Source organism: Panthera onca, chromosome X (assembly GCF_046562875.1).
Source record: "Panthera onca isolate mPanOnc1 chromosome X, mPanOnc1 haplotype 2, whole genome shotgun sequence".
NCBI lineage: Eukaryota > Metazoa > Chordata > Mammalia > Carnivora > Felidae > Panthera > Panthera onca.
Window position 1 is genome coordinate 106,418,381 of NC_138357.1, and position 24,291 is coordinate 106,442,671.

The 24,291-nt window shown below is 39.7% G+C and overlaps 1 protein-coding gene across 1 annotated transcript; it reads right to left on the reverse strand.

Annotated features, from left to right (window-relative positions):
- Positions 1–8,507: 8,507 nt before the first annotated feature.
- On the reverse strand, positions 8,508–10,059 carry LOC145714671 (melanoma-associated antigen B10-like). The gene is given in 3 exon segments (XM_081794348.1): positions 8,508–8,985; positions 8,987–9,724; positions 9,726–10,059. Coding segments are annotated over 3 exon segments (1,053 nt in total). The 5' UTR covers positions 10,008–10,059; the 3' UTR covers positions 8,508–8,952.
- Between the last annotated feature and the right edge of the window lie 14,232 nt (positions 10,060–24,291).

The window sequence follows — 24,291 nt, forward strand, 5'->3', positions numbered from 1 at the left end:
GATGGCTTTGTTCTGGGGCAGCAGAAATGTGGGCAGATGAACCAGTGACATGGAGGAAAGAGGATAAGATGCTGTGTGCCTGTTCACAAGGGGATGCCAACTTGGCCTTATTGATGTCGGCCTCTGCCAAGAAAACAAGGTTTTCTTGTGGGTACTTCTCAAGGAATCCACAAGGTTCATCTATTCTTTTCAGCCTATTTCCTGAGAACCCTGTGAAAGTAACTAGACTTCACCTTAAACTACTGCCAGATCTGTCTGGGGCTTACTGGGATGACAGCAAGGCCTAGAATATCCAGGCTGTATGGAGGCCCCTCTGTTTGGGGTAGAATGCTTTTCTCTCATTCACTTTCAGGGCTATCATCATGGCTTCTGACACCATCTGGGGTCCCTTTATTTAGCTTTTATCTAACCTCATTTCAATTACCTCATTTCCCTTTGATTCCAGAGGAGAAATTGAGGGAGACCTCAACTGACCATATCTTCCCAAGGATGACCATAAGGGAAGAGCTCAGAAGGACCCTGTCCATCCTGGGGTAATTAGAGTCCTTATTCCTCACTCAGGGTCCTTACCTTTTTTCTGGTAGGAGCTGGTACTCTTCCCTTTCCTGCTTTGAGACATATCTTTTCAAGATAAGGCCCTTTAAAAAATTACTGAGTAGGTAGATAGGGGGCCCTTAGCCAAACACATCTACATAATACCCCTCAGGGCTTATAGCATGGTTGGCACTCTGTGCAGGCCCAGTTTAATATGAAGTCACTGGTTCCCTCAGAACTTAGTCAAGGTCCTTCTCACCACTCTCATTCCCTCCTGGCAGGACCTAGAAGTAGTTCCTCTGATGACCTAAAGCAGCCCCTCTCACATGAAGCGGCTCAATTGTTTGAAATGCCAGATTTTGTACTTCAAAATGTTTTGCATCCAACCACTGTCACCTCGACCCCTCCCCTGGGCTGGCTGAGAGCAGTGTCAGGACTCTGTGAAGACCCATCTCTTTTGGGGTGCAAGGTCACTCAGACCTCAGTTAGTGTCCTAACCTTTACCTATGTTAGGACATGGGACCCTTCCATCTGCTGGCCTGCGGCCAGAAACTCTGGCCCAGTGCCATCTCCTCCTTGCATTTCCAAAGGAAGAATTTCGAGGGTGCTACATCAGATATTCCTTGCCCAAGGACCACTGTTGCTGATGGCAGGGCCAGACTCTGTCCAGCCTCCTCTTATTAGATAGTGGGTATCCTCATACCTCACAAAGAGTCCTTATCTCACCTCCTGACCAGGGCCTGGGTCTTCTCCCTCTAACTTACACCATCCCCTTTGCACCAATTCTTTCACTTCCCTGAGATGCCAGAGGCAGAATCTTGGTGTATTGTAACCAGCCACTCCCAACAGGGGCCTCCCAGGCCTGACACTAGGGGCCCAGACTCTGAGTAGCCTTTCTCATCTGTCGTGGATTCTAAGTTCCCTCAGACCTTACGATCTTCAACTTAACTGCTGGAAGGTCTAATGCCAAACCCTGGTCTGATACCGTCAACTCCCTATCCACAGAGGGGGAATTGAAACAGTACTACATCAGGTGATCCTTGTCCAGGGCCTACCAGGATTCTGTCAGCCCCCTTCTGTGTGTGTGTGTGTGTGTGTGTGTGCACGCGCGCACACGCGAGCAGGTTGGGGAGCCCTCAAGTGTAAGGGTCTTTACCCAAACTCCAGACAGCATCTGGAATTCTTCCCAAGAATTCTTTCGCTCAGCTCACCTGACATCACACCCTGGAACAATGTTTCACTTCACTCACAGGTCAGAGACAGAAGTTGTGGGAAGCTACTTCCGGCCATTCCCATCTGTGGCTGAGGGAAGGGGTGTGGCTCTTGGAGGTGAGGGGTGGACACTTTTGTGGGGGTAGAGGACTCTGGCAAAACTCACATATAGATCTCATTGACTCCTTGGAGGTCTGGGACTAGTCAGTCTGCTGATCTGAGTCAGCCAGGCTTAAGCAAAGGCTTTGTCTTCAGGCATCCCCTACCCCCAACCCTCCATCACCAGATGCCAGAGGATGAAGTGAAACAATGCCCGGATCTAACACCCAGTCACCGGCTTAGAATTGCTCACATAGCAGGGACAGGTCTGTGTGGGTCCATTCTGTTATGGGTTGAGTGGTTCCCAAAGAACTCCCTCAGGATCTTCACTTTTACTTCTTGGAGTCTGGGACTCCTCCCTCTCCTGGCCTGAGGATCATGATATAAAATTTTCTGTAGATCGTGCTATAATGTAGGGAATGGTTAGTCCAGGATACTTTTTAAAACTTTTTTATTAAATATTTTTAAATTTTCAATTCAATCGAGTCAGGGTTATAGCGATAATAGTTTTGAACTCCACATATACCCATTATTCCCAGCTTAACAAAGAAGTTTACCATCTCCAATGGCTCTCCATCCACCTGTAGGTATTCCCATTGTGGGCCCACCCCCCCCCCCCCACTCCAGTCAGCATCTGGTAGCAACAAAGACAAGACACAGCCAGAGTACATCTGCCCTCTGGTGTACAAAGAAGTCAGGAAGCATGGGAGGTAATCTAAGCTGAGGATAACACCTGGGTTATTTATCAAGACAGGTCTATACACAGCCCTTTCTTCCCAGAGTCACTGGGGTAATGAGCCTCAGCGAACTCCCCCTCCCGTTCCCCTCCTTGCAGCTACACACCTCCTTCCAGCACTCACTGGTAATACTCGCCTTTTTTGAAACATTCTGAATCACCAACCAAGCCCAGCCACTTGCAGAGCCTCAATCTCAGTGTCAGGAGGGCCACAGCATAGGGGAAGAATTAGCCTTGTCCATCAGGCTAGTGGTCCGTCAAGACCACTCATGGCTCCAGTACACTGGCAAGGATGCATAGAATGATTAGAGTAGTGAAGAGATGTAGCTCTTCCAGGTTCCATCAGTAACATTACTTGGTGGGTGACACAGGGGCAGCCAGCTATATGCTGCCCGACGGTGGGCAGGGGGGCACTCTGGGGTGAGGGGGCTATCGGGCATGCCTCTAGGGTCCCTTCATCCAGCAGATCTACTCACTCACATCACTCTAAAACGTTGGGCTGGCAGTGAAGATACAGATTCCCTAGCCTATCCAGCTATCTGGTACCCTCTACCAGATTCCCCACGTTCTCTCCTTCTGGCACCTCGTCTATTTTTGCTGAAGCCTACGTTCAGGTCCCTGACTACCAGCTGCCCTGGGCTGTCTCATGGATTCTGGAAGTTGCTCTACTTCCTTCACCCCTGGTCCTCTTGATAGTCCTCACTTATTGATGTTTTCCTGTCCAGGCCCATTTCCTGGTACCTGGTCATTCTGACAAATCCTATGTTCTCAAAGGAAAGGGGAAAATCTTTTGGACATAGAATTTTAAACTATGCACCCAGAAGAATCCTAGTACTTAATCTACACTGCAGAAATCCTGCTTTATATGGGTGAGTGATTAAATTAATTTTCTGCTTAATCTGTTTAGGAAATAGGGAAATACAAATTAAAGTAGCAGTGAGATAATATACTTTTGATCAAAAGTTGACCAAAATTTAAAAAGTTGATAAAGTAAAATGCCAACGAGAGCCTAATTTATTCACATACATAAATATATGAAAAATAATTTGATATAGCATTATTAGAACAGAATATCAATTGGGGCGCCTGGGTGGCTCTGTCGGTTAAGCGTCCCACTTCAGCTCAGGTCAGGATCTCGTGGTTTGTGAGTTCGAGCCCCGCATCGGGCTCTTTGCTGACAGCTCAGAGCCTGGAGCCTATTTCAGATTCTGTGTCTCGCTCTCTCTCTGCACCTTCCCCACTCATGCTCTGTCTCTCTCTGTCTCTCAGAAATGAATAAACGTTAAAAAAAATTAAAAAAACAGAATATCAAGAAGATTTGTAAAAATTTACTGTCATCAGATTCTTTCCACTTTAATTGCACTGTTCTACATTTCTCCATAACAAAACATCCACATTTTCCCAAGAATTGATGTTCAATGATGTTGATGTCAGTTCTCTTAATCATAGCGACACATGAGAAGCAACTTGTGTATCCTTCAAGAGGCGAATGGTTAAATTAATTTTGGTACATACACACTTTAGAATTCTAGAAAGTGGTTAACAGGGTGAGGTGGATCTGTTTGTGCTCTCTCGGAAAGATCCTGCCTTTATTTTATTCAGTGACAAGGGCAAGAAGCAAAATGATATGTACACTGTTATACATGTATTTTTAAAATCCACGGTGTATTTTTCCAATACATGTATGTAAGAATAGTCCTGGAAAAAAATCTTAAAATACTACACACAAGATTTTTTAATGCAGTTACCTCCGGGATGGGATAAAATTTGGAGGAACATAGTAAGGAAGCAGAATTATAATCTATCCCTATTATTAGAATTTTTTGGCAACATGAATATATGCCCTATTTTCTTTGTAATTAAAATACATAAGAGAACAGAAATAGTATCTGTGTATTATTCAGATAAAGTATTTATGAGATATAATGGGAAAACGTGGTTTAGAATTGCTTCACATGACAACGTTTTATTTCTTAGGTACATAACATCTGATGAGCATTGGCAAGGTGTTTCAATTGTCAGGTGATCCCAGGATCCAGGGTGTTTCCGTCATGAACTTCCCCAGCCCAACACAGGCTCTGTATGTGTGCTGCTCGATAAAACAAAAAGCATGCAAGTGGCATACTAGTTCTCAGATACCTTTGTCTGGAGGTGAGAGGCATGCTTCTGCTCATATTTCAGTGCCAAGGATAGTCACTTGACCCTTCCTAACTACTAGCAGAGTGTCAAGTAGCCTCCAAGGATAGAGAACAAGACATGAAGTAACTGAGCATCTGCAGACCTTCCCATTAACTGTTACATAATAGGCACTCAGAAAACAGCAACTATTACAATTTGCTATGACATTAGCCCTCTTTATTCCTGGAGGATTTTCTGAGAAGATCAAATGTAGCTGCCGTTCAACAACTTTTTCTAGTGCCCATGTGTGACCAGTGTTTTCAAATACAAGATCACACCAGTTTTCTAAAGGGCACTGGAAATAATCTCAGCAGGAAGATGTCACCCCTTTTCACTGTATAGCCCCTTTCTGCTCTGACCACGGATTATAATAATGTTATAATCTCAATACACTCAGAATTTTCTGATTCCTTTTGCTGCATGGAAAACCTATAATTTGTGAGTCTCTGCTATCCACTACCTGAAGAATGTGGCTGAACACTTGTTCAGGTGTCTTTAAGCACACTGAAAAATTAGGATTTCCCTCTGAGGCAGATAGAGACAAGAGTCAGGATTATGCTGGTGAAGTTTTTTTCTTTTCTTATGAAAACTGGTGTGTCTGCCAGGGAGATATTTGCTGTCTTGGTGGTGGACTGAATGATTGTTCCACAAAGATGCCCATACCCTTATCCCTGCAACTTGTGAATATGTTATGTCACATGGTCAAAGGCACTTTGCATATGCCATTAAAATTAAGGAATGGACCTTCAGAGAGGGAGATTATAATGTATTACCTGAGCAGACTCAATCTAATGACATGAGCCCTTATAAGCAGAGGACTTTTGTTTGGCCAGAGGCAGAACAGAGATGCAGCACAGTGGGAGTAGGAGAGTTTCCACATGAGACAAAGTCAACATGCTGTTTCTGAAGTAGGGGCCCATTTGCAAGGACTAGAGGGAGGCCTTGAGGAGCTATGGCAGCTGCAGCTGACAGTCAGCAAGGAAACGTGGCCTAGGTCTTATCATTACAGAGAACTGAATTCTTCATAGAACTGGATTCCTAAAGCAACCTGTGCAAGTGTGGAATGAGATTCTTCTCAGTATCTCCCCATAAGAACCCTGACTGACAGCTTGATTTGGGCTTTGTGTAACCCTGAACAAAGAAAACAGCACAGCCAACTCATATGTATTACCTACAGAAAGGTGAGATAATAAATGTGTGTTGTTTTAAGTGCCTTGATTTATGACAATTTGTCGGCAATAGAAAGTTACTACATTCTCCTGGAAGGACACCTGAGTTTTTAGGAATCCAGCTTCTGCTGCTTGTTGCTATATAGTGATTTCTTCACACCTTCATCATCTACCACTTAGGAGGGAGGCTTTGGTTCCTGACCACTTAGTTAAGCTCACTCATCAGTTTATGGATTCAGTGACCAGTCTCAAATATTTTATCAGATTAAGTTCTTTTGTCTTACTAATCCCATCTGCTTTCTAAAAACTCTTTAGGGGCACCTGGGTGGTTCTGTCGATCAAGCATCTGACTATTGGTTTTGGCTCAGGTCACGGTCTTGCAAGCCCAGCATCGGGTTCTGTCCTGACACCCGGAGCTTGCTTAAGATTCTCTCTGACCCTCCCTTGGTCACGCTGTCCCTGCCTCTCTCAAAAATAAAAATAAATAAATAAATAAACTTAAAAAAATAAATTAAAAAAAATATTCCCTAACCTCAGGGTTATCTTTCAAGAATCAGTAGATCCTGTGCCAAATCAGACTGCTCAACTGCTCACAAGCTAATTTGGAAAAAAAAACTTTGAGTGAGAGAGAAGCACCAAGAGCAGATGAGCAGTCTAAACTTCACTGCCAAAGTAAACAACCACATGGATGGGATTACTGTTATCACAGAGGGATTCCGTGGTCAGGCATGGGACAGACAGGGGACACCTTCAGGAGTTTGGAATGCACTAAGTTAGGGGAAAGGCACGTGATTCTGGGGCTTCTGTTTCACTGTGAACAGAGTGCAGCCTTATGAAAGGAAGTTGGACAGCTGGTCAGGATAGAGATTTTGACATGAGGGCATACTGGGAAGACCCAGGGAAAGAGTGACGTAATTCAGGAAGCGCTGGAACTGGTCCCAAATTCTGGGACCTGGGTGGAGTCAGCTCTCAAGGAACACTGCGGGTAGAAGCAGGAGGAGCCTAGGTAAATTAAGCCCACCAACTCTCCTGAAATTGTTTTTAATTCTCATTTTCTTCTTTATTTATTTCAGCTGGGCTTAATACATTGGCCACAGGGTCCTTCATTTCAATTTCCTGAGATATTGTGGAATAGTGAGAGTAGAAATGAATTAAGAGACAAAACATTTGCTTTATTCAAGGAGTGGAATAGTGAGGGACCCTAAATGAAGTCAGACCAGATGTCTAGTCCCACTTCTGACATTTATGAGCCAGATGAAGTCAGGAAAATTGCAAAGCTCTGTAAGACTTTTCTGTGAAATGAGCTAGAGAGGTCCTATTCTGTAGGACTCCTGGGATGTATATAATGTATGAAAGCACTTGGCACATGTCTAGCATGTATTCTGTTTTTAATAATTTGCAGTTATGACTATTACTTTTTTGACCCAGACTTTACTAAAATCTGCTCTGTGATTTTTTTTAATCCAAGAGGTATCAGAGAATATGCAGCACCCTATGAGACAGCACAACAAATCAGCCAACATGATGCATAGCAAGTAAAGCTAAATTACTTACTATGCGTGCTTTTCAGGATATGTTATTTATTGCATGTTGGGGAGAGTCTTCCCAGTTAGGTGGAACTTAAGAGTTGTTGGGGTCAAGAGCCAACTCCCTCCAACTGTCCTTCCATCCAAACCACTTCTCATTTATTTCAGTTCCATTCAAAATCTATCCCTCACTTGGAGTTTGCCAAATTACACATAACTTAATAAGATGAACTTGAATGTATTGGGAGGTTTCTCGAGGCCAGAGCAAAGATTGCTAGCACAGTGGCTTCTAAGCATACCCATATCATGTGAGTATCACCTCTATTTCTCAGAAACTCCCTGGGGATGATATGCCTAAAACATATCATTTTTGTGTGCTGTGTTGAACCGCACTGGGAAAAGAACCGTGGGGAAGGATGCAGGACACCTTACATTCCCCAGGAGATTTCTCTCTGGTTAATTCATGATTTTAAAGTAGCTGCTAAATAGTTTTCCATTCCAGGCTTTACGTCTCTTAACTCTGGACACAACTTCTGGGGGTCTGGCCCCTACCCACCGCCCCCACAGCCTCATCTGACCCACCACCCAGCTTCTTGTAAAACTGACTCACACCAAAGGACTTGCAGTTGCCCAAAGCCCCAGACCTGCTGGCCTCAGGGCACCTTACACTTGACTTCTCACATCTGGATCCTCCCCATGGGAGGATGTGAGAAGTGAAGTGATAAGTGCCCTGAGGCCAGTGGGTGTATCCCATCCTCTGTCCTACAAGACAGCTACTTCTGCACTCTCAAATTCTATGGGCACAGTGGGTCTTGATTATCCTGACACTCCCAGTACTAGCACGAAGACTCCCAAAGAGCAGATGCTCACGGAATGTTTGAGAAATAAACGAGACAGTGTGCAAGACGTCTAATTTATTATGCTATAATTAATTCTACATTATTGAATAAACTAAGCACATCTAAGTGTGTATATATATATGTGTGTGTGTGTGTATATATATATATATGTATATATATATATATATATATATATATACATATATATATATATATATATATATGTGTGTGTGTGTGTGTGTCTATATTAACTTGAGAGAACAGACCAAACGGTGATAAAGGAATGTAAAAAATTCATCATCTTTTACACTCTCTATTTCTTGATCCCAGCATTTTACTGCTGAGTTCTTTCATGGAAATGCTACGATGTTATGTTCCAAGTAACTAAATAAAATGGAAAATTTCCCAATTTTTTCTATAAAATTGTAAAACTCTTACTCTTAAAACTCATGAACATCAATAAATGAGTGACTTATTCATAAACTCATACTCTGAAGCTACTTAAACTTTCTGTTAAAAGGAGCAACATTTAAACAAATATCCAGGTTCCTACATAGAACACAAACATGTTATATATTCTCTGGTCCCCAGCCCCACCCTGACTTTTCACTAATGAGAACATTAGCTGTTCTCTTCAAACAGATAGTAAATAACCTTCTTCAGCCTTCACTTGGGGTAGGAAAAGCTGCTGGCTATGGCCTTGGCACGTGCACTGGCCATGGCAGCGGTACCAGCCTTGGCTAGAACTCTGGCTCGGGCTCGCTCTTCCTCATCTCTCAAAGCCTCTTCATACCAGCCTGGGAAGGCAGTGGGGACGGTATCATGGGTCTTGGCCACAAACTCAAGGACTTTCATCTTGCTGGTCTCAGCGTAGGCTCTGGGGCCCCACAGGAACTCATAGTGTGGAGGATCGCTGTTGGGCACCTGGCGGTACTCCAGGTACTTTTCTTTCACCCAATCTTTGGTGATGAGCTTCTTGGGATCCCCATAGATGAAATTCTTTATTCCATCATATAACCCCATCATATTCAGCACTTCCCAGACTTCCTCCTCGGTGGCACGGTTGCCCTTTGTGAAGATCACACCCAGGACAGTCATCAACAGGCCTGTCTTGGGCACAGCTCCATTATCATTCACTCTTGCATCACAGCTCCGTTCCAGTTTGTTGATAAGGACATAGGTGTTCCTGTTGGGATCCATTTCCTTTACATCAAGGCCAAAGACCAGCTCCAAGTGCTCAGAGGCTTTCCTTAGGATCTCATGGAAGTGATTCTTATAAATCTGGATTACATTTCTCAGCATATCGGCCTTAGTAATTGGCTCTTTCACTTGATACTTGTACAGCAGGTAGTATACCAACAGAGCAACTTTCTCTTCTATAGGGCCTCTGCGACATTGCTCAGTGGTATCCCTGGGCCTTTGAGGTATTTTGCTTTTCCTCCACTTGATTGCTGGCATCTTCATTAAATTTTGTGTTTGAAGCAGCTGCAGCAGTAGTGCTGGTGGAGCAGACTCCTCCAGGAACTTTAGGACTCCTGGGTGTTCCCGTGGCAGGGGAGCTCCGGGGAGCATCTTTGAAATGAGGAGATGGGGAAGAGGGAGACTCTTCTTCCTCTGGGGCAGTGGTCTGAGCAGGCACCAGACGCTCCGGCCCTTCTCGAGCCTGGCGGCATTTTTCACAGGCACGAAGCTTACTCTTCTGGCCCCGAGGCATGATTCTGGTCAGGGACAGCAGGCACGAATGTGGAAAAGAGAATAGATGATTCAGTGACCTGGAGAAAAGGGATGAAATAGTGTGATATCCTTTGGCAGAGAGATACCACCTTGGGCTTTATCAAACAGCCATTTCTTCAGGTTCCTTGAGGGTACTGCTCTAGGATCCCACAAGGCTCCTCTTTTTGGATTAGCCTTTCCTCTGAGGACTCTGGAAGTAGCCAGAGTTCACCTTGGGCTGAAGCTTTCCACCCCTACCTGAGTCTACGGGAGCTGATACAGGGTTTGGCAGGTCCAGGCTCTATGGAGCCTCCCTTGTTGTGGACTAAGGGACATTTCCATTCACATTCAGCACCATTTCCTTGACTTCTGATAGGACCTGTGGTCCTCTGATTAACCGATTTGATGCTGCCTCTTCATTCCAAAGCCCTCACCTCAACTGACGTCCTGGAGGAGGAACTGAAGGGGCACTATATCTGAGCACATCTGCCCAGGGCCGCCCTAAGACGACAGCAATGGCAAAGCTATGTGGGACCTTCTTCATCCTAGGATAATTAGGGTTCTCACTTTGCATTTAGAGTCCACAACTTGGCTTCTTGCAGGGCCTAGGACTGCTCTCTTGGCTGACCTTAGACCTATCCCCTCAGAGCAAGAATTATACATTTTTGAAAAATTTGAGGAGTTTGGTGAGGACTCAGTCTAACGTATCTTCCCCAGGGACCCCTTTGAGGGATGATATCACATGGAGGGCTCTGTGAAAAGCCTCTGTTCTGTGATGAGTGGTCTGCCCAATGCTCAGGTTCCTTATTATGGCTCCTCTCCTTGACTGCCAGTTATCCTCCCTTCTGCAGACTTTGAGGGCTATAATAATCAGACCAAGGCAGTCATCCACCAGATATCCTAGAATATGCAGTGGGGGGGAGGGGGGTAGGAGTGGGAGGAGACCCAAAATGATAGATATCCCCAGGGTTTTCCAGAGCTGATCACAGAGGAAGGTCCTGACTCTGTGCATCCCCCTCTGTTCTCACTTTGACCCCTAGAAGTAACTAAGTTATCTCCTCTTGTCTCCCTGAGACCACTGAGGATAAAGTGAGAGGCATCTTAGCCTCACAGCCCTGCTAAGGATCCACCAGGGCTTATAGACGGGAAGTATTCTTTGGGGCCCCTTTTGTCTTGAGGGAGGAATTCCCCTCAGTCCTTTTTCAAGGTTATGAACGTTACTCAAAACCACCCCTAGGCCTCCATCTGCTAACCTGAGTCAAATAGCCTTAGACCAAGGCTCTTATGCACACCTCTTCCCGAAACTAACCAAAAGATGAAGCAAGGGGGCACCCGAGCCTTATGGCGGCCACACTAGGAGCCTCCAAGGGCACACAGCAGGGGTGGGGCTCTTGAGAGCTCTGGTTTCTCCTAGAACACAAATAGGGGCGTTCATCAACTCCAGGCAGAGCCTGAGACTCAGTCCTCTGATCGCTTGAGGCACACACTGGAGTCAAATATCCTCACCCCTTGGGGTCTACTAAGGCTGACAGCAGGGGCACGGCTCAGAGGGGGCTCCTCTCTTATGGAGGAGGGGAAGTTCCACTGAGTTCACTCTACGTCCTCCGCTTACTCCTCTGATATTAACACCCTGGTTCGGTGCTATTATTTATCTGAGTTCTCCGAAGGAGAATTCACCCAGCAGTACATCGGGTAATCCCTGCCTGGAACCATCTAGGGCTAACTGCAGTGGCAGGACTGCGGAGTCTTATGTCTGTAGGGACGGAGTGGAGGCGGGGGTTCCTCAAACCTTACTCAATATTCTTATCTTACCGGAGATGAACATGGATTCCCCCCTCCACCGATCCGCCGCGACCCTCTCAGAACAGGGGCGCACCTCCCACGGACCCCAGAAACGGAAGTCAGTGTGGGCACATCCGGCTCCTCCTGCCTGGGGCCTCACAAGGGGGGACTGCAGAAGTCGGGCGATAAAGAGTGACTCTGTGGTGCCCTCCCTGTTAAAGTGTCAGTAGTACTCAAAGTCCTATCTAAGTAGGTTCTCATTTTGGCTCCTGGTGCATTGACTAAAGGCTCCCTGGGAAATATCCCCCTCTCTACCACCCCATCCATCCCCCCACTCCCACCCCACCCCACCCCACTCCTCCTCCACCTCCCCCATCCTGCCCCTCCACCCCTCCTCCACCCGCCCCTCCTCCTACATCCCTCCCCACCACCTCCCCTCCACTCTGCCCCTCCTCCCACACCCCTCCCCCACACCCCACCCCTCCTCCCACACCCCTCCCCCACACCCCACCCCTCCTCCCACCCCCCCCCCCCAAACTCTGGACAGTTTCTCAACTTAAACCCTTGCAGATGGCGGATCAGTGTCCTAGGCAGGGTGTGAGATTGAGAAACTGCAGCACTAGGTAGGAGGGGCCAGAACAGGTTCTGAGATGTCAGAGAAAATGCATAGTGACCATAGGCTCTCTTCACTATTCAAACAGACTTTTGGGAACTTTCTGTTAGAAAAGATCTACTTCCTGTAGGAAAGAGGCAGATCTGCATAATTTTGTGAGACCCAGGTATTTTTATCTTATCTAATATTGAACAGTGTAGTGAAATTAATTTTACTTTTGGTTCTCATTTATAATACATATATACATGTCCTAATAATTATTGTATTGTATGGCAAGGCTCTTGATTTTACTGTAGTTATCTATACACCAGTTTTTTTTATAGTCATTTATTTACTTAAATAATCAATAGCCTTTTCCTTTGGATTTTGTAAATGATACTCATATTTAAAGCAAATAATTTCTATTCCTTTTTACTATTCCTAACGTTTATTTCTGTATGCTTATTCTCGGGTTATGCATTCTGATCCGGTTTTGAACAGTTAGAGTTGGTAGCATACTGCTATGTGCTGTTCCTTACATTTATGGGAATGCTACAGACATTTCACATTTAAGTTTGTTTCCTATAGACGTGAGGAAATGGAAGTTCTCTTCTAACGTTAGTCTGCCAAACGGTAGTATCATGCATTCACGTTGAATTTTTTTCAGAAGTTTTTTCTGTACTTCAGTACATGATCAAATGCCCTTTTAAATCTTATCTGTTAATGTAATATTTTAGGCAGTTTTTTCTAATGTTATAGCATCGTTACATTTCTTAGAGTCAGCCTCTTTTTTTTTTTCTCCTTCTCATTCACTGCTATATTGAAACTTAGATGAATTTATTTAGGATCTTTGCCTGTAGGTGAGTGAGCTTGGCTCAAGTGTTCTGTTTTCAAAGTGTCCTCAGCTGGTTTTCTTATCAAGGAGAGCTAGCCTAGGAAAATAAGTTGGAAAATTCCCCATTTTGGGATGCTTTGGATGTGCTTACATGAGATGGCAATTAATTATTTGCTTGTTACTTGGTAGAACTGGTCCCTGACTGCCCTTGTCCTGAAACATTTGAAGGTGACTGAAGCTTTGAGGATGGTTTACGTTTGTATTTCTCAGTAACAGTTTTCTATTCTGTTTGAACCTCTTGAGTAATTAATACTTTTTCTGAATAATATTCTATTATCATTTGGAGTTTGAAATTTAGTGGCTACATACATATTATATTTGTTGTAGAAATTTTCATCCATACACCGCAGTAAAGAGAATAGCGTGGTAAAACCGATAGACCTGACATCAGAATCAACAATCATCAATACATGACCTACCTGTTTACATTTATACCCATATCTACCCCCATTTCTGCCACTGAAATAATGAGAAACAAATCCTAGATATCATGCCATTTCATCTTTAAATATTTAAGTATCTATTTCTAAAACACAAGTTTCCTTTGTGAAACAAATGTTCAATACTTAAAAAATTAATATACTCAAATATCCAGTTATTTTTCAAATTTACCTGACTGACATCCTTTTAATGTTTTTCTTTAATTTGGGTCAAATAAAGTCTATTCATTGTCCTTGCTTTTTATGCCCATTAATTTATAGATCCTACACCCTCCCACATATATACATTACCTGTTTTCCGTGTCATTTCTTGTTGAAAAAAATAACCTCATGTTTTTTCCAGTTTCACATGACATGGATTTTTTCTGATTGCAACACTGGTGTCCTTCTCCTTTTGTATTTCTTTAAATCACTAGAAGATTCACCAGATTAAGTGTAACTTTTTACTGTCTCCTTTTTGTTGTTTGGAAAGACATTCATGGTGATATTGTGAATTTTTATTGCAAGGAACCTAATGTTTGTCTCCCTTTGTGTTGATGTTTGCAATCTTTTAAGATTAACATATTTATCCATTAATTAATTAAGGGTTACACGATGTTAATTTTGTATTTCTATCATTTTTTCTGAGTTTATTAGTTGAAATAAATTTTTATGCAAAAACCTATCCTTGCGCACCATTTAGTAATGATATTTATAATGTTCTCTTATAATATTTAAATTCCTTTTGCACCCATATTTTGTACATTATTTAACTAATATCGCTTACTTCTGTTTCTTTTGTTAAGTGATGATACTTATAAAACTGTCAGTTATATCAGTCTTTTCAAAGAACAGTCTTTTGTTTGTTGGCTGTATTGTCTTCTAATTCATCATTTTCTGCACTTTATTATTTCCTACATTCTATTTCTTTAGTATTTCTCTAGTTTCTTGAAATTTTTGCATGTTATAAATATTTTCATTTTTTGTCTACTGAGATTTTAATTTCAATAACTGTATTTTTATTTCTAGGTATTATTTTAGTTCTTTTTCAAATTAGCCTCTTCTTTTTTTTCCAATTTGTTGTTCTTATGATCTCTGTAATTCTTCTTTCTCTTTAATGGACTTTATTTTTTACTGAGATATAATTGACATACAACGTTACATTAGTTTTAGGTGTACAACATAATGGTTCCATAGTTGTGTATATTGTGAAATGATCACCACAGTAAGTCTAGTTAACATCCATCACTACCCATAGTTACAGGTTTTTTTCTTGTGATGAGAACTCTTAAGATCTATCCTCTTAGGGGGTGCCTGGGTGGCTCAGCTGGTTAAGGTCTGACTCTTGATTTCGGCTCAGGTCATTATCTGATGCTGGTGAGATCGAGCCCTACATCAGGCTCAGCACCGATGGTGTGGTGCCTGCTTGGGATTCTCTCTCTCCTCTCTCTCTGCCCCTCCTCTCTCTCTCTCTCTCAAAATAAATAAATAAAGTTTTAAAAAAATAAAAAAAAATCTATCCTCTTAGCAACTTTCAAATATACAGTACAATATTATTAACTATAGTCACCATGCTATATGTTACATCCTCAAGACTTACTTATTTTATAACTAGAAATTTATACCTTTTGACCACCTTCACCCATTTCACTCACCCTCCACCCTTGCTTCTGGCAACCACTAGTCAGTTCTCTGTGTCTATGAGCTCTTTTTTTTTTTTTTTTTTTAGATTCCACATATAAATGAGAGCATACAGTATTTGTCTTTCTCTGACTTATTTCACTTAGTGTAATGTCCTCAAGGTCCATCTATGTTGTTGCAAATAACAAGATTTTATTAATTTTTTTGGCTGAATAATATTCTACTGTGAATGTGTATATGCATATTTGTGTGTGAGATATGTGTGTGTGTATATCACATCCTTGTCCCTTCATCCACGGAAGGACACTTAGGTTGTTTCCATATGTTGGCTATTGTAAATGATGTTGCAGTGAACATAGGACATATACTTGTTTGAGTTATTGTTTTCATTTTCTTCCAATAAATACCCCGAAGTGGAATTGCTGGACCATATGATAGTTCTATTTTGAATTTTTCCAGTAACCTCCATACTGTTTTCCATAGTGGCTGCACTATTTTCTTAATAAATCTACTTAAGACTATAAATATTCTTGTGAGTACCCTTGGGCTGTTTCCCACAAGTAATTCTATAGAGTTTTATGTGTAGTGCTGGAATTTTTTTACAAGCTGAATGAATAGCTTCTATATTCCTTATCTTAGAATTTTTTGAATACACACACACACACAAAAATATTAGTAAGTGCAGAAAATTATTTTTGATAAGGATGTGAAGAAGAGGAGAGAAACAGAATTATTTAGAGGAAGTATCAGAGTCCCAGGGGTGTTTTTGTTTTTGTTTTTTGTTTGTTTGTTTGTTTTGGTTATATGTGACATAAGGGACTTGAATGCATTTCATTGCTTGTGACTGAGTTGAGTTTTTTCTAGGAATGAAAAGAGGGATCCACAGCTAGAAAATCAAAACAATATAATTAGCTAAGTGCAACTGTCAGAGATTATTCAGGAAAACAGAAATTACCCTAATTCTATAACTCAGACAGAATTTAATGGAAATTACTGGTTATTCACATGATGGAGAACCAAACCAAGTAGAGTCAGGCAAACCAATACTTAGCAACTTGAGGAAGTCACTCTCATCTCTAGTGTAGAGGGACAAAGAGAAGAAAGAGATAATGTTACTAGAGATTGGTAATTGGAGTCAACAGAATCTAAAACCACAGTTAACCAATATGATGGGAGCTAGAGCCATGGGGAAGAAATAGCCATTGAAGGAGAAGCCACCCGATGCAGAGGCAGAAGGAGAAAAACCATGGCTGTTCCTGCCCTCCTGGGTGATAATCTGCTGGTGTCCTTATTGCCTGAACTATGAGAGCATGAATCTCTAAGTAATTACCCTGAATGAAAGAAGCCAGGCTAAAGAGCACATACTGTATGATTCCATTTATATAAGATTCTAGGAAATGAAAATGAAAATATACTGATAAAAAGAATGTCATTCATTCCCTTCCTCTATGTTCATCTGTTCTGTTACTCAGATTCCACGTTTGAGTGAAATCATATGATATGTCTTTCTCTGACTTATTTCATTTAGCATAATACCCTCTAGTTCCATCCATGTTGTTGCAAATGGCAAGATTTTGTTCTTTTTCATTGCTGAGTAATATTCCAGTGTACATAAGGAAAGGAAAAAATAAGAGAAAAAAGAGAGGGAGGCAAACCATAAGAAACTCTTAAATGTAGAGAACAAACTGAGGGTTGCTGGAGGGGAGATGGGTGGGGGCAGGGATTAAATGTATGATGGGGTTTAAGAAGGGCACTTTTTGGGATGAGCACTGGGTGTCATAAGTAAGAGATGAATCACTGGGTTCTAGTCCTGAAGCCAAGACTACACAATATGTTAACTGACTTGAATTAAAAAAAAAACTCACAAACTACGAGATCATGACCTGAGCTGAAGTCGGACACTTAACTGACTTAGCCACCCAGATGCCCCAATATAGAATTAGTTTTAAACAACAAATAAATACTTCCATTGTCATCTAACTTAGATATAACAGCTATCAACATTTTTGTTTTAATTTTTTACTTATCTGTATTTTTGAGCATACTGCTTAGCAATTTGGGACAAATGGTAACATTGACTCTTCGGAGTTTCTAGGTCTAAAAACAGGAATAATGAAAGAGGAAGCATAGACTTCAAGCGTCTTCAAACTAATAGTAATGTGGCAAATGTCCAGAAGTCTCTTTTTCATGTCTACTTCTGTCTGGGTTTTTAGGGCCTAATCCTAAGCATGGAGTCATGCTGGTACTATATCTGAAGGACATTTAACAGCATTCATAGTCTACTGAGCTAGAAAAGTTTCTTAAAAGTTCAAAAATGTATTTTAATTCTAGTCTCCAAGTTTTCCATAATGACATTTGCAGCTGTATTAAAAATGATTGACTAAAGCTGTACCTATTCCTCAGGCTAGTCCTTGTTCTTGGTGAGAGAAATAACTTGGTGAACGTTGTTCAGAGCTGTAGCCCCACCAGCACCAGTATTCTGGTCAACACTGGGGCCAACAAATTAATCATGCTGATGAAATCTAGGGAGAATGTGTTCCCTGCTCTAGCAAGCACACTATTAGTATAGCTAACTATGACATGGAGTTGGTAATAGTGCTGCCACGTGTCTGCAGAACTCATTGGTGCTATCTGCAGCATCACACCTGGATGTAAAATTGCACGTCTTCCCTCCACCACGGGAGTACTTCTTTGAAATGTTTGTGCAATAGTTAAAATTAAAAAGAAAAAAGGGGTGCCTGGATGGCTCAGTCGGTTAAGCAACCGACTCTTGATTTCAGGTCAGGTCATGATCTCAAGGTTCAAGATTTCAAGCCCCACGTCGGGCTCTGCACTGACAGTGTGGAGCCTGTTTGTGATTCTCTCTCTACCTCTCTCTCTGCCCCTCCCCTGCTCGCATGCACTTTCTTTCTCAAAATAAATAAATACACATTAAAAAAAATAAAATAAAAAAGACATGATTTGCAAATGGCAAGATAGAATTGTTGAATCATTATATTATACATCTGTTAGTATATAATATTGTTTGGTAATTACGCTTCCATGAAAACAAATAAAAAAAGAAGACATGAGGAAGGAGATCAGACATGAGCCTATGACAGAAAGCCATGAAAATTTTCAGTAAATACTTCTGTTCCCCTATATTCTTGTATACACTCCCGTACAAACATTGTATGCAACTATTTTAAATAATTATATAAGATAAATATGCAAATTATGTGTAGAATGAATTTGTTTCTTAGCTTTTTTATTGTTCATGCTGCTTAAATACAGAAGACATTCAGTTGAGTATTTAACAAAGGAGATTATAGTGATGTGGCTTAAATATTCACGTGTTCCTCCATATGTGAGTGAAATATATCCGTGTGTAAAATATATATAAATTTATATCTAACATAAATATATAAATAATATTGAAATATAAATACATCTAAATTTATATTGATATATATATTATATAAGTATATAACATATACATGTATATATTATTCTTACAGCTCTGACAAAATTTAAAGTAAAAAAATATGAACATAAACAAGTAAAAATAATGTGTATGTGACAATATGTACTTTATTTTTATTATCATTACTTAAACTCAGTGAGTTTGATATTCTGTTAAAAAATGAATGCAGTGCTCCAAGTAGATAAGTGGCTGTAGATTCACTTTGATAAATAACTAATATCAAAAGCATATTCCTTGATGTACTTCCACTCCTTGTCATATTACATATCTCACTTTTTAATGATATATGTGAAGCTATTTAAATGATCTGAATAAGTTCAAACTGGTGATACATATTAAAATTTATCATAGAACAAAATCGGGGCAAAATGAAAACTTTAAATGCTATCCATTTTTATACCTTTTAAATGCTATTTTATAGACTGATTTTATTTGCTTTTTGTTTTGCAAATAGGAGAAATGGAGATATGTGGTAGCTGTCAAGAACTGTGAAGAGGCTAAGGTTTTTATCCTTCTTGGAAGCTAACAAGTTAGCCTGTCGCACTTTCATGGATACTGGCAAAAAAACATGAGGCTCTTGGGTAAGAGACAAAGAACTTTATTCTCATAGCAGTAGTAGTTGCCATAGTACCTGCATTTGCAGTTTGCATCGCAAACCCCAGTAATCACAGACTGGTATAAAGAGGACCAGGTGATATCAAAACTTGCTGTGAGTTGCAGTGCAGAAGAGGAGCTCTGTGCTTAGGTAACCTGAATCTTGTATAGTGGGCAGTGAGCATGCCCTCACCCTTGCTCTGAAGATGTTGTATATCTATGTATATCTATATCTATATCTATATCTATATCTATATCTATATCTATATCTATATCTATATCTATATCTTTATATCTATATCTACATCTATATATCTGTTTCTATATGTATATGTATGTATATATATATGTACATCTATATATGTGTATGTGTATATATGTATATCTATATGTTATGTACATCTATATGTATATCTATATTTAAATCTATATCTATATCTGTATCTATAGATAGATATCTTCTGAGGCCGTTTGCAACAAGACTTTCTTGACAAGATCGTCTGGAACAAAGGGCAACCAGTGCCTCACATGATAAACAGAAATGCAAGTGATCCATAGAGAATTGTCCCCTAGCCATTACATATTCTAATTAGTAGTTAAAGTCATTTGTACGGTTGATTTACTCCTTCTTAGACCTAAACCTTTGGTGAAGTAATATGAATGGATTTACTTGCAGAAGAGAAACACCTTTACAAAAACGTATTGTCTCAATCCATTTTCTCAACATCCATCTGGTGCATATTTTATTGGGAGAAAAATAAACAGCAGGACATAAATTAAAGTCCACATAAACAAATTGAGTTCATGTATTATATGTTTAAGTGACGATTTACTCACAAAATACACTTACTATTGTAAAGCTTATTCCAGGTGAGTTTCTCCAATGGAAAGTTAAGGCTTAAGCAAAATGAAAAAAGATCTTCTGTTTTTCCATTTTGTTTGTCAAAATAAAAGTCTGTGAAAACATCTATGTGCCCCCAAATGGAATTAATCAAAGATAGAAAAGATACATAAATGAACATAATAAACCTGGAGGTTGGGAAAAATCTTCCTTCCTCTTATATTTTACACACACTTACCATTAGTATGTTACTGTTTTGACCCCAAGGTCCTAAGCTTTTCAATGGCACAATAATAAGCATTCATTTCCTTCTCTAATGAAACATATTTTATAGTCTCTAATATCCTGTGAATAAGGAATCAGTGAGATATAATAATACACGAATCCTTACCAGTGTTCTAATGGAAGTAACTTCTGGTTATAGGGACATTTTTGAAGTATTAAATATAAAATTATATTTAAAGATTTAACATTTAACATTCTAAGCACCGGGATAATCTCCTTACAAAACCCTGCAGAATGGTCATCATTACCTTAGAATTCAAAAGAAAATGTTTCTACTTGCATTTTTGAAACCACTAGTGTTTTAATAAATGAAGTTTCTTGTCAAGGAGGATGGGGGTTGCTTCTGGATTAGTCTTTAAATCAACTCAAATCACAGATACATACAAAACTGCTAAAAATCTTCTGGTTATTATATCACTTATCAGAATGTGTTGACGCTATGTTTCAAAACCAAATATAGTCATATTAAAACTGCCTATAAAATAGTCCAAAACATATCAGCTCTGCCTCTAAAAATTCATGAGGGTGTAAAAATAAAAATACTGAATATGCCATCTAAGTTGAGATCCCTTATGATTAATTTCTGTTTCTTGCTGCAAGTTTATAAACATGCCAATAATTCCTGCACTACATTAAAAAATTCTTTCTTGTGAACTGACCATGGTGACAAGAATACAAAAGTCCGCATTTTTAAAAATATGAATTTGAATTTCTCCTTAATGTGGACATAAAAGCAGGCAGTGTCGAGAGTTGCATCAATCCTTCCCAACTGTCTCAAAAAATATGTGCACTGTTACAATAAAAACAGTTCACCAGCTGTTTATGTAAAAATTATTTGACGAAAAACAAGCATAGCCATATGGCACTCTAGCTCTGCTGTGGGAGCATGAAGAATAATTTTGCAGGCTGTAGTACATAATGGTCATGCTAAGTAGGGTGTCAACTATTGCAGGCACATTACATTAATAGTTAATCTGTCCTTTTATCCTCTAAGTACTTACATTTCTTAACAGCTTGTAGTTTGGAAACAAGTTAACAACTCACTGATTAAGAATTAAAATTTTGGAAATGACAAAATATTTGATGTAATATGGACATAATATTCATTTGCTAATTAAAGGTATTATTTAAATAATACATTAATTGGATGACAGGAATGTGTTAGGGGAGCTGGTTCTCATTTCGATCTCAAGTTCCAAAAATATAAATATGTTGAAGGCACTACACTATTGATTTGAAAGAAAAATAATTAGAAGAGGTATTTCATGTAAGAACCAAATTGGCATATCCACTCGCATTCTTAGACTGTAAGAATTATACCTTACTCACCTTTATATTCTCTACAATATCTATAGCTCTGTCTTGCACATATTAAGCAGGTAATAAATATTTGTCGAATAGAACATTGTTAGAACAAAAAGAATTATAAATACCACCAGCAGACCGTCGAGTCTTTAAGTTCATTTAGCACTTCTGGAATACACTAGGGAATAACCCTCATCCATTACATAGAATGCATACTTGGATGTTTATTAGCTTATGAAACTCCAATATTTTACTCTCACACTAATTTTCCTTTTTGAGTTGTTTACATATTGGGAGCTAGAGTCAACTGAAAGACAACACTGAATGACCTAGCTTTAATTCAGCAAGTTAGAGTACTTAATCTAAGATCTTAGAAAAGAGGGTAGAACAAAATGGAGAAGAAAAAAAGCCAGGTTAGAATCCAATTATTCACATTCTTAGTTTTGGTCGATACCCTGACAAAAAGATGTCCATTGGCATGTGGCTCTGTTATTAATAACTTAAAAATGTCAACTGAGTATCATGGTGACATTAATAACAGAGAAAGAAACCACAGCAGATATAGTTCTGTAAGAAAAATGTTGCAGACATAACATCTATTTCTAAAATGCTTATCCTTTGTGGTTTTCATAGTTCATTTGATACATGAATGTCTGGTTTAAACTCATGATCTATGTAATCCCCCCCATATCAATTCCCAAAGAAAGATGCTAATCTTTAATTTCAGAGATTTAGAACTCCACATTAAAGAATTTCATATTGGTAATGATTTCCTTGTTTACAAATGGTAAACACAGTTCGTGTGTAGGTGATTATGTCTCAAGAGACATTAGAAGAAGGATTTGCTATGGGTACATAGCTCGTATTGGTTCATGGAATGTAACAATCATAATAAGAAAGTATTATGAAAATAACTTGAAAAATATTTGAGAAAACAAAGTCTTTAATTTGGTATAGAAACAAATAGTAAGAGTTCATGGCTTAATATTTGAATGATGGGACAATTAAATACTGCAATCACAGAGGTGTCAATATTTCAGTTGATGACAGTCACAATGAAGCAAAACTCACAAGACTATAAGAGACTCTAAGATATAAGATTATTATCCCTCTATGATATTAACATTTAAGAAAGATTAGACTTTTTTAGTTGAATTTGTTTCACATGTTACATAAAATTGATCAAAAAGGCAGTTTTCAGGGGCACCTGGGTGGCTCAGTCAGTTAAGCATCCGATACTTGATTTTGGCTCAGGTCATGATATCACAGTTAGTGAGTTCGAGCCCCACGCCAGGCTGTGTACTGACATTGTGGAGCCTGCTTGGAATTCTCTCTCTCTCTCTCTCTCTCTCTCTCTCTGACCCTCCCTCATTTACTCTCTCAAAAATAAATAAATAAATAAACAAAGAAACTTACAAGATTTTTTTTAAAAAGGCAGTTTGCCAGGCGTGCACATCTTTTTATTGATTTTTACTATGGCATGTGATTAAAGTAACTGCTTTTTATCACTTTAAAAGACGTTTTTTTACAAGAAAGTCTGCTGCTCATTTGTTGACTATAAGAAGTAATATTTTTAGGGGCACCTTGGTGGCTCAATCAGTTAAGTATCCGACTTCAGCTCAGGTCATGATCTCACGGTTCATGGGTTTGAGCCCCATATCGGGATCTGTGCTGACAGCTCAGAGCCTGGAGCCTGCTTCAGATTCTGTGTCTCCCTCTCTCTCTGTCCTCCCCCATTCACTCTCTCTCTCGCCCTCAAAAATAAACATTCAAAAAGTAGTATTTTTAGTAAGATGTTAGTAATGTATATATTTAAGATTTCAAGGATTCACAAAGTACTTGAGAAGGCAATAATAAGAGTATCGAGAGATATGCTTATCCAGAATGAGCATGATAGTGTGAAGTAATGGGATATGATAATTGGTGAACAGAAATGATATTTTGTGAAATAAAAATCAGCTGGTGTTCAGAAATAAGAATACTTTTGAGGGGGAGTAGAGATTTCTTGATTTCTTGATTTCTAGATTAATTTATATATATATATATATATATGAACATATTTTTAAAATATTCATTGTATGCTATTCAGACATTAACACAAGGCACACTTATTTTTAAAAGTAAGGAGCTGTCCCAAGAAGAAATAAAAATCACCCATAATTTCCTCTCAAGAGATAGCTTATCTCTGACTGACTTATTTCACTTAGCATAATACTCTCTAGCTTCATCCACGTCGTTGCAAATGGCAAGATTTCATTCTTTTTGATGACTGAGTAATATTCCATTGTGTATATGTACCACATCATCTTTATTTTTTTATGTGTGCAATCATCTGATTTATAAAACGATGCAACAAAATTCAAATGATACAAAATATCAATTTCAAAACAACATCAAAAGTGAGTGTATTTAACCATACTCAGCTTATAACAGAGCAAATGGGTAAGAAGGAGAATAATTAATGTTAT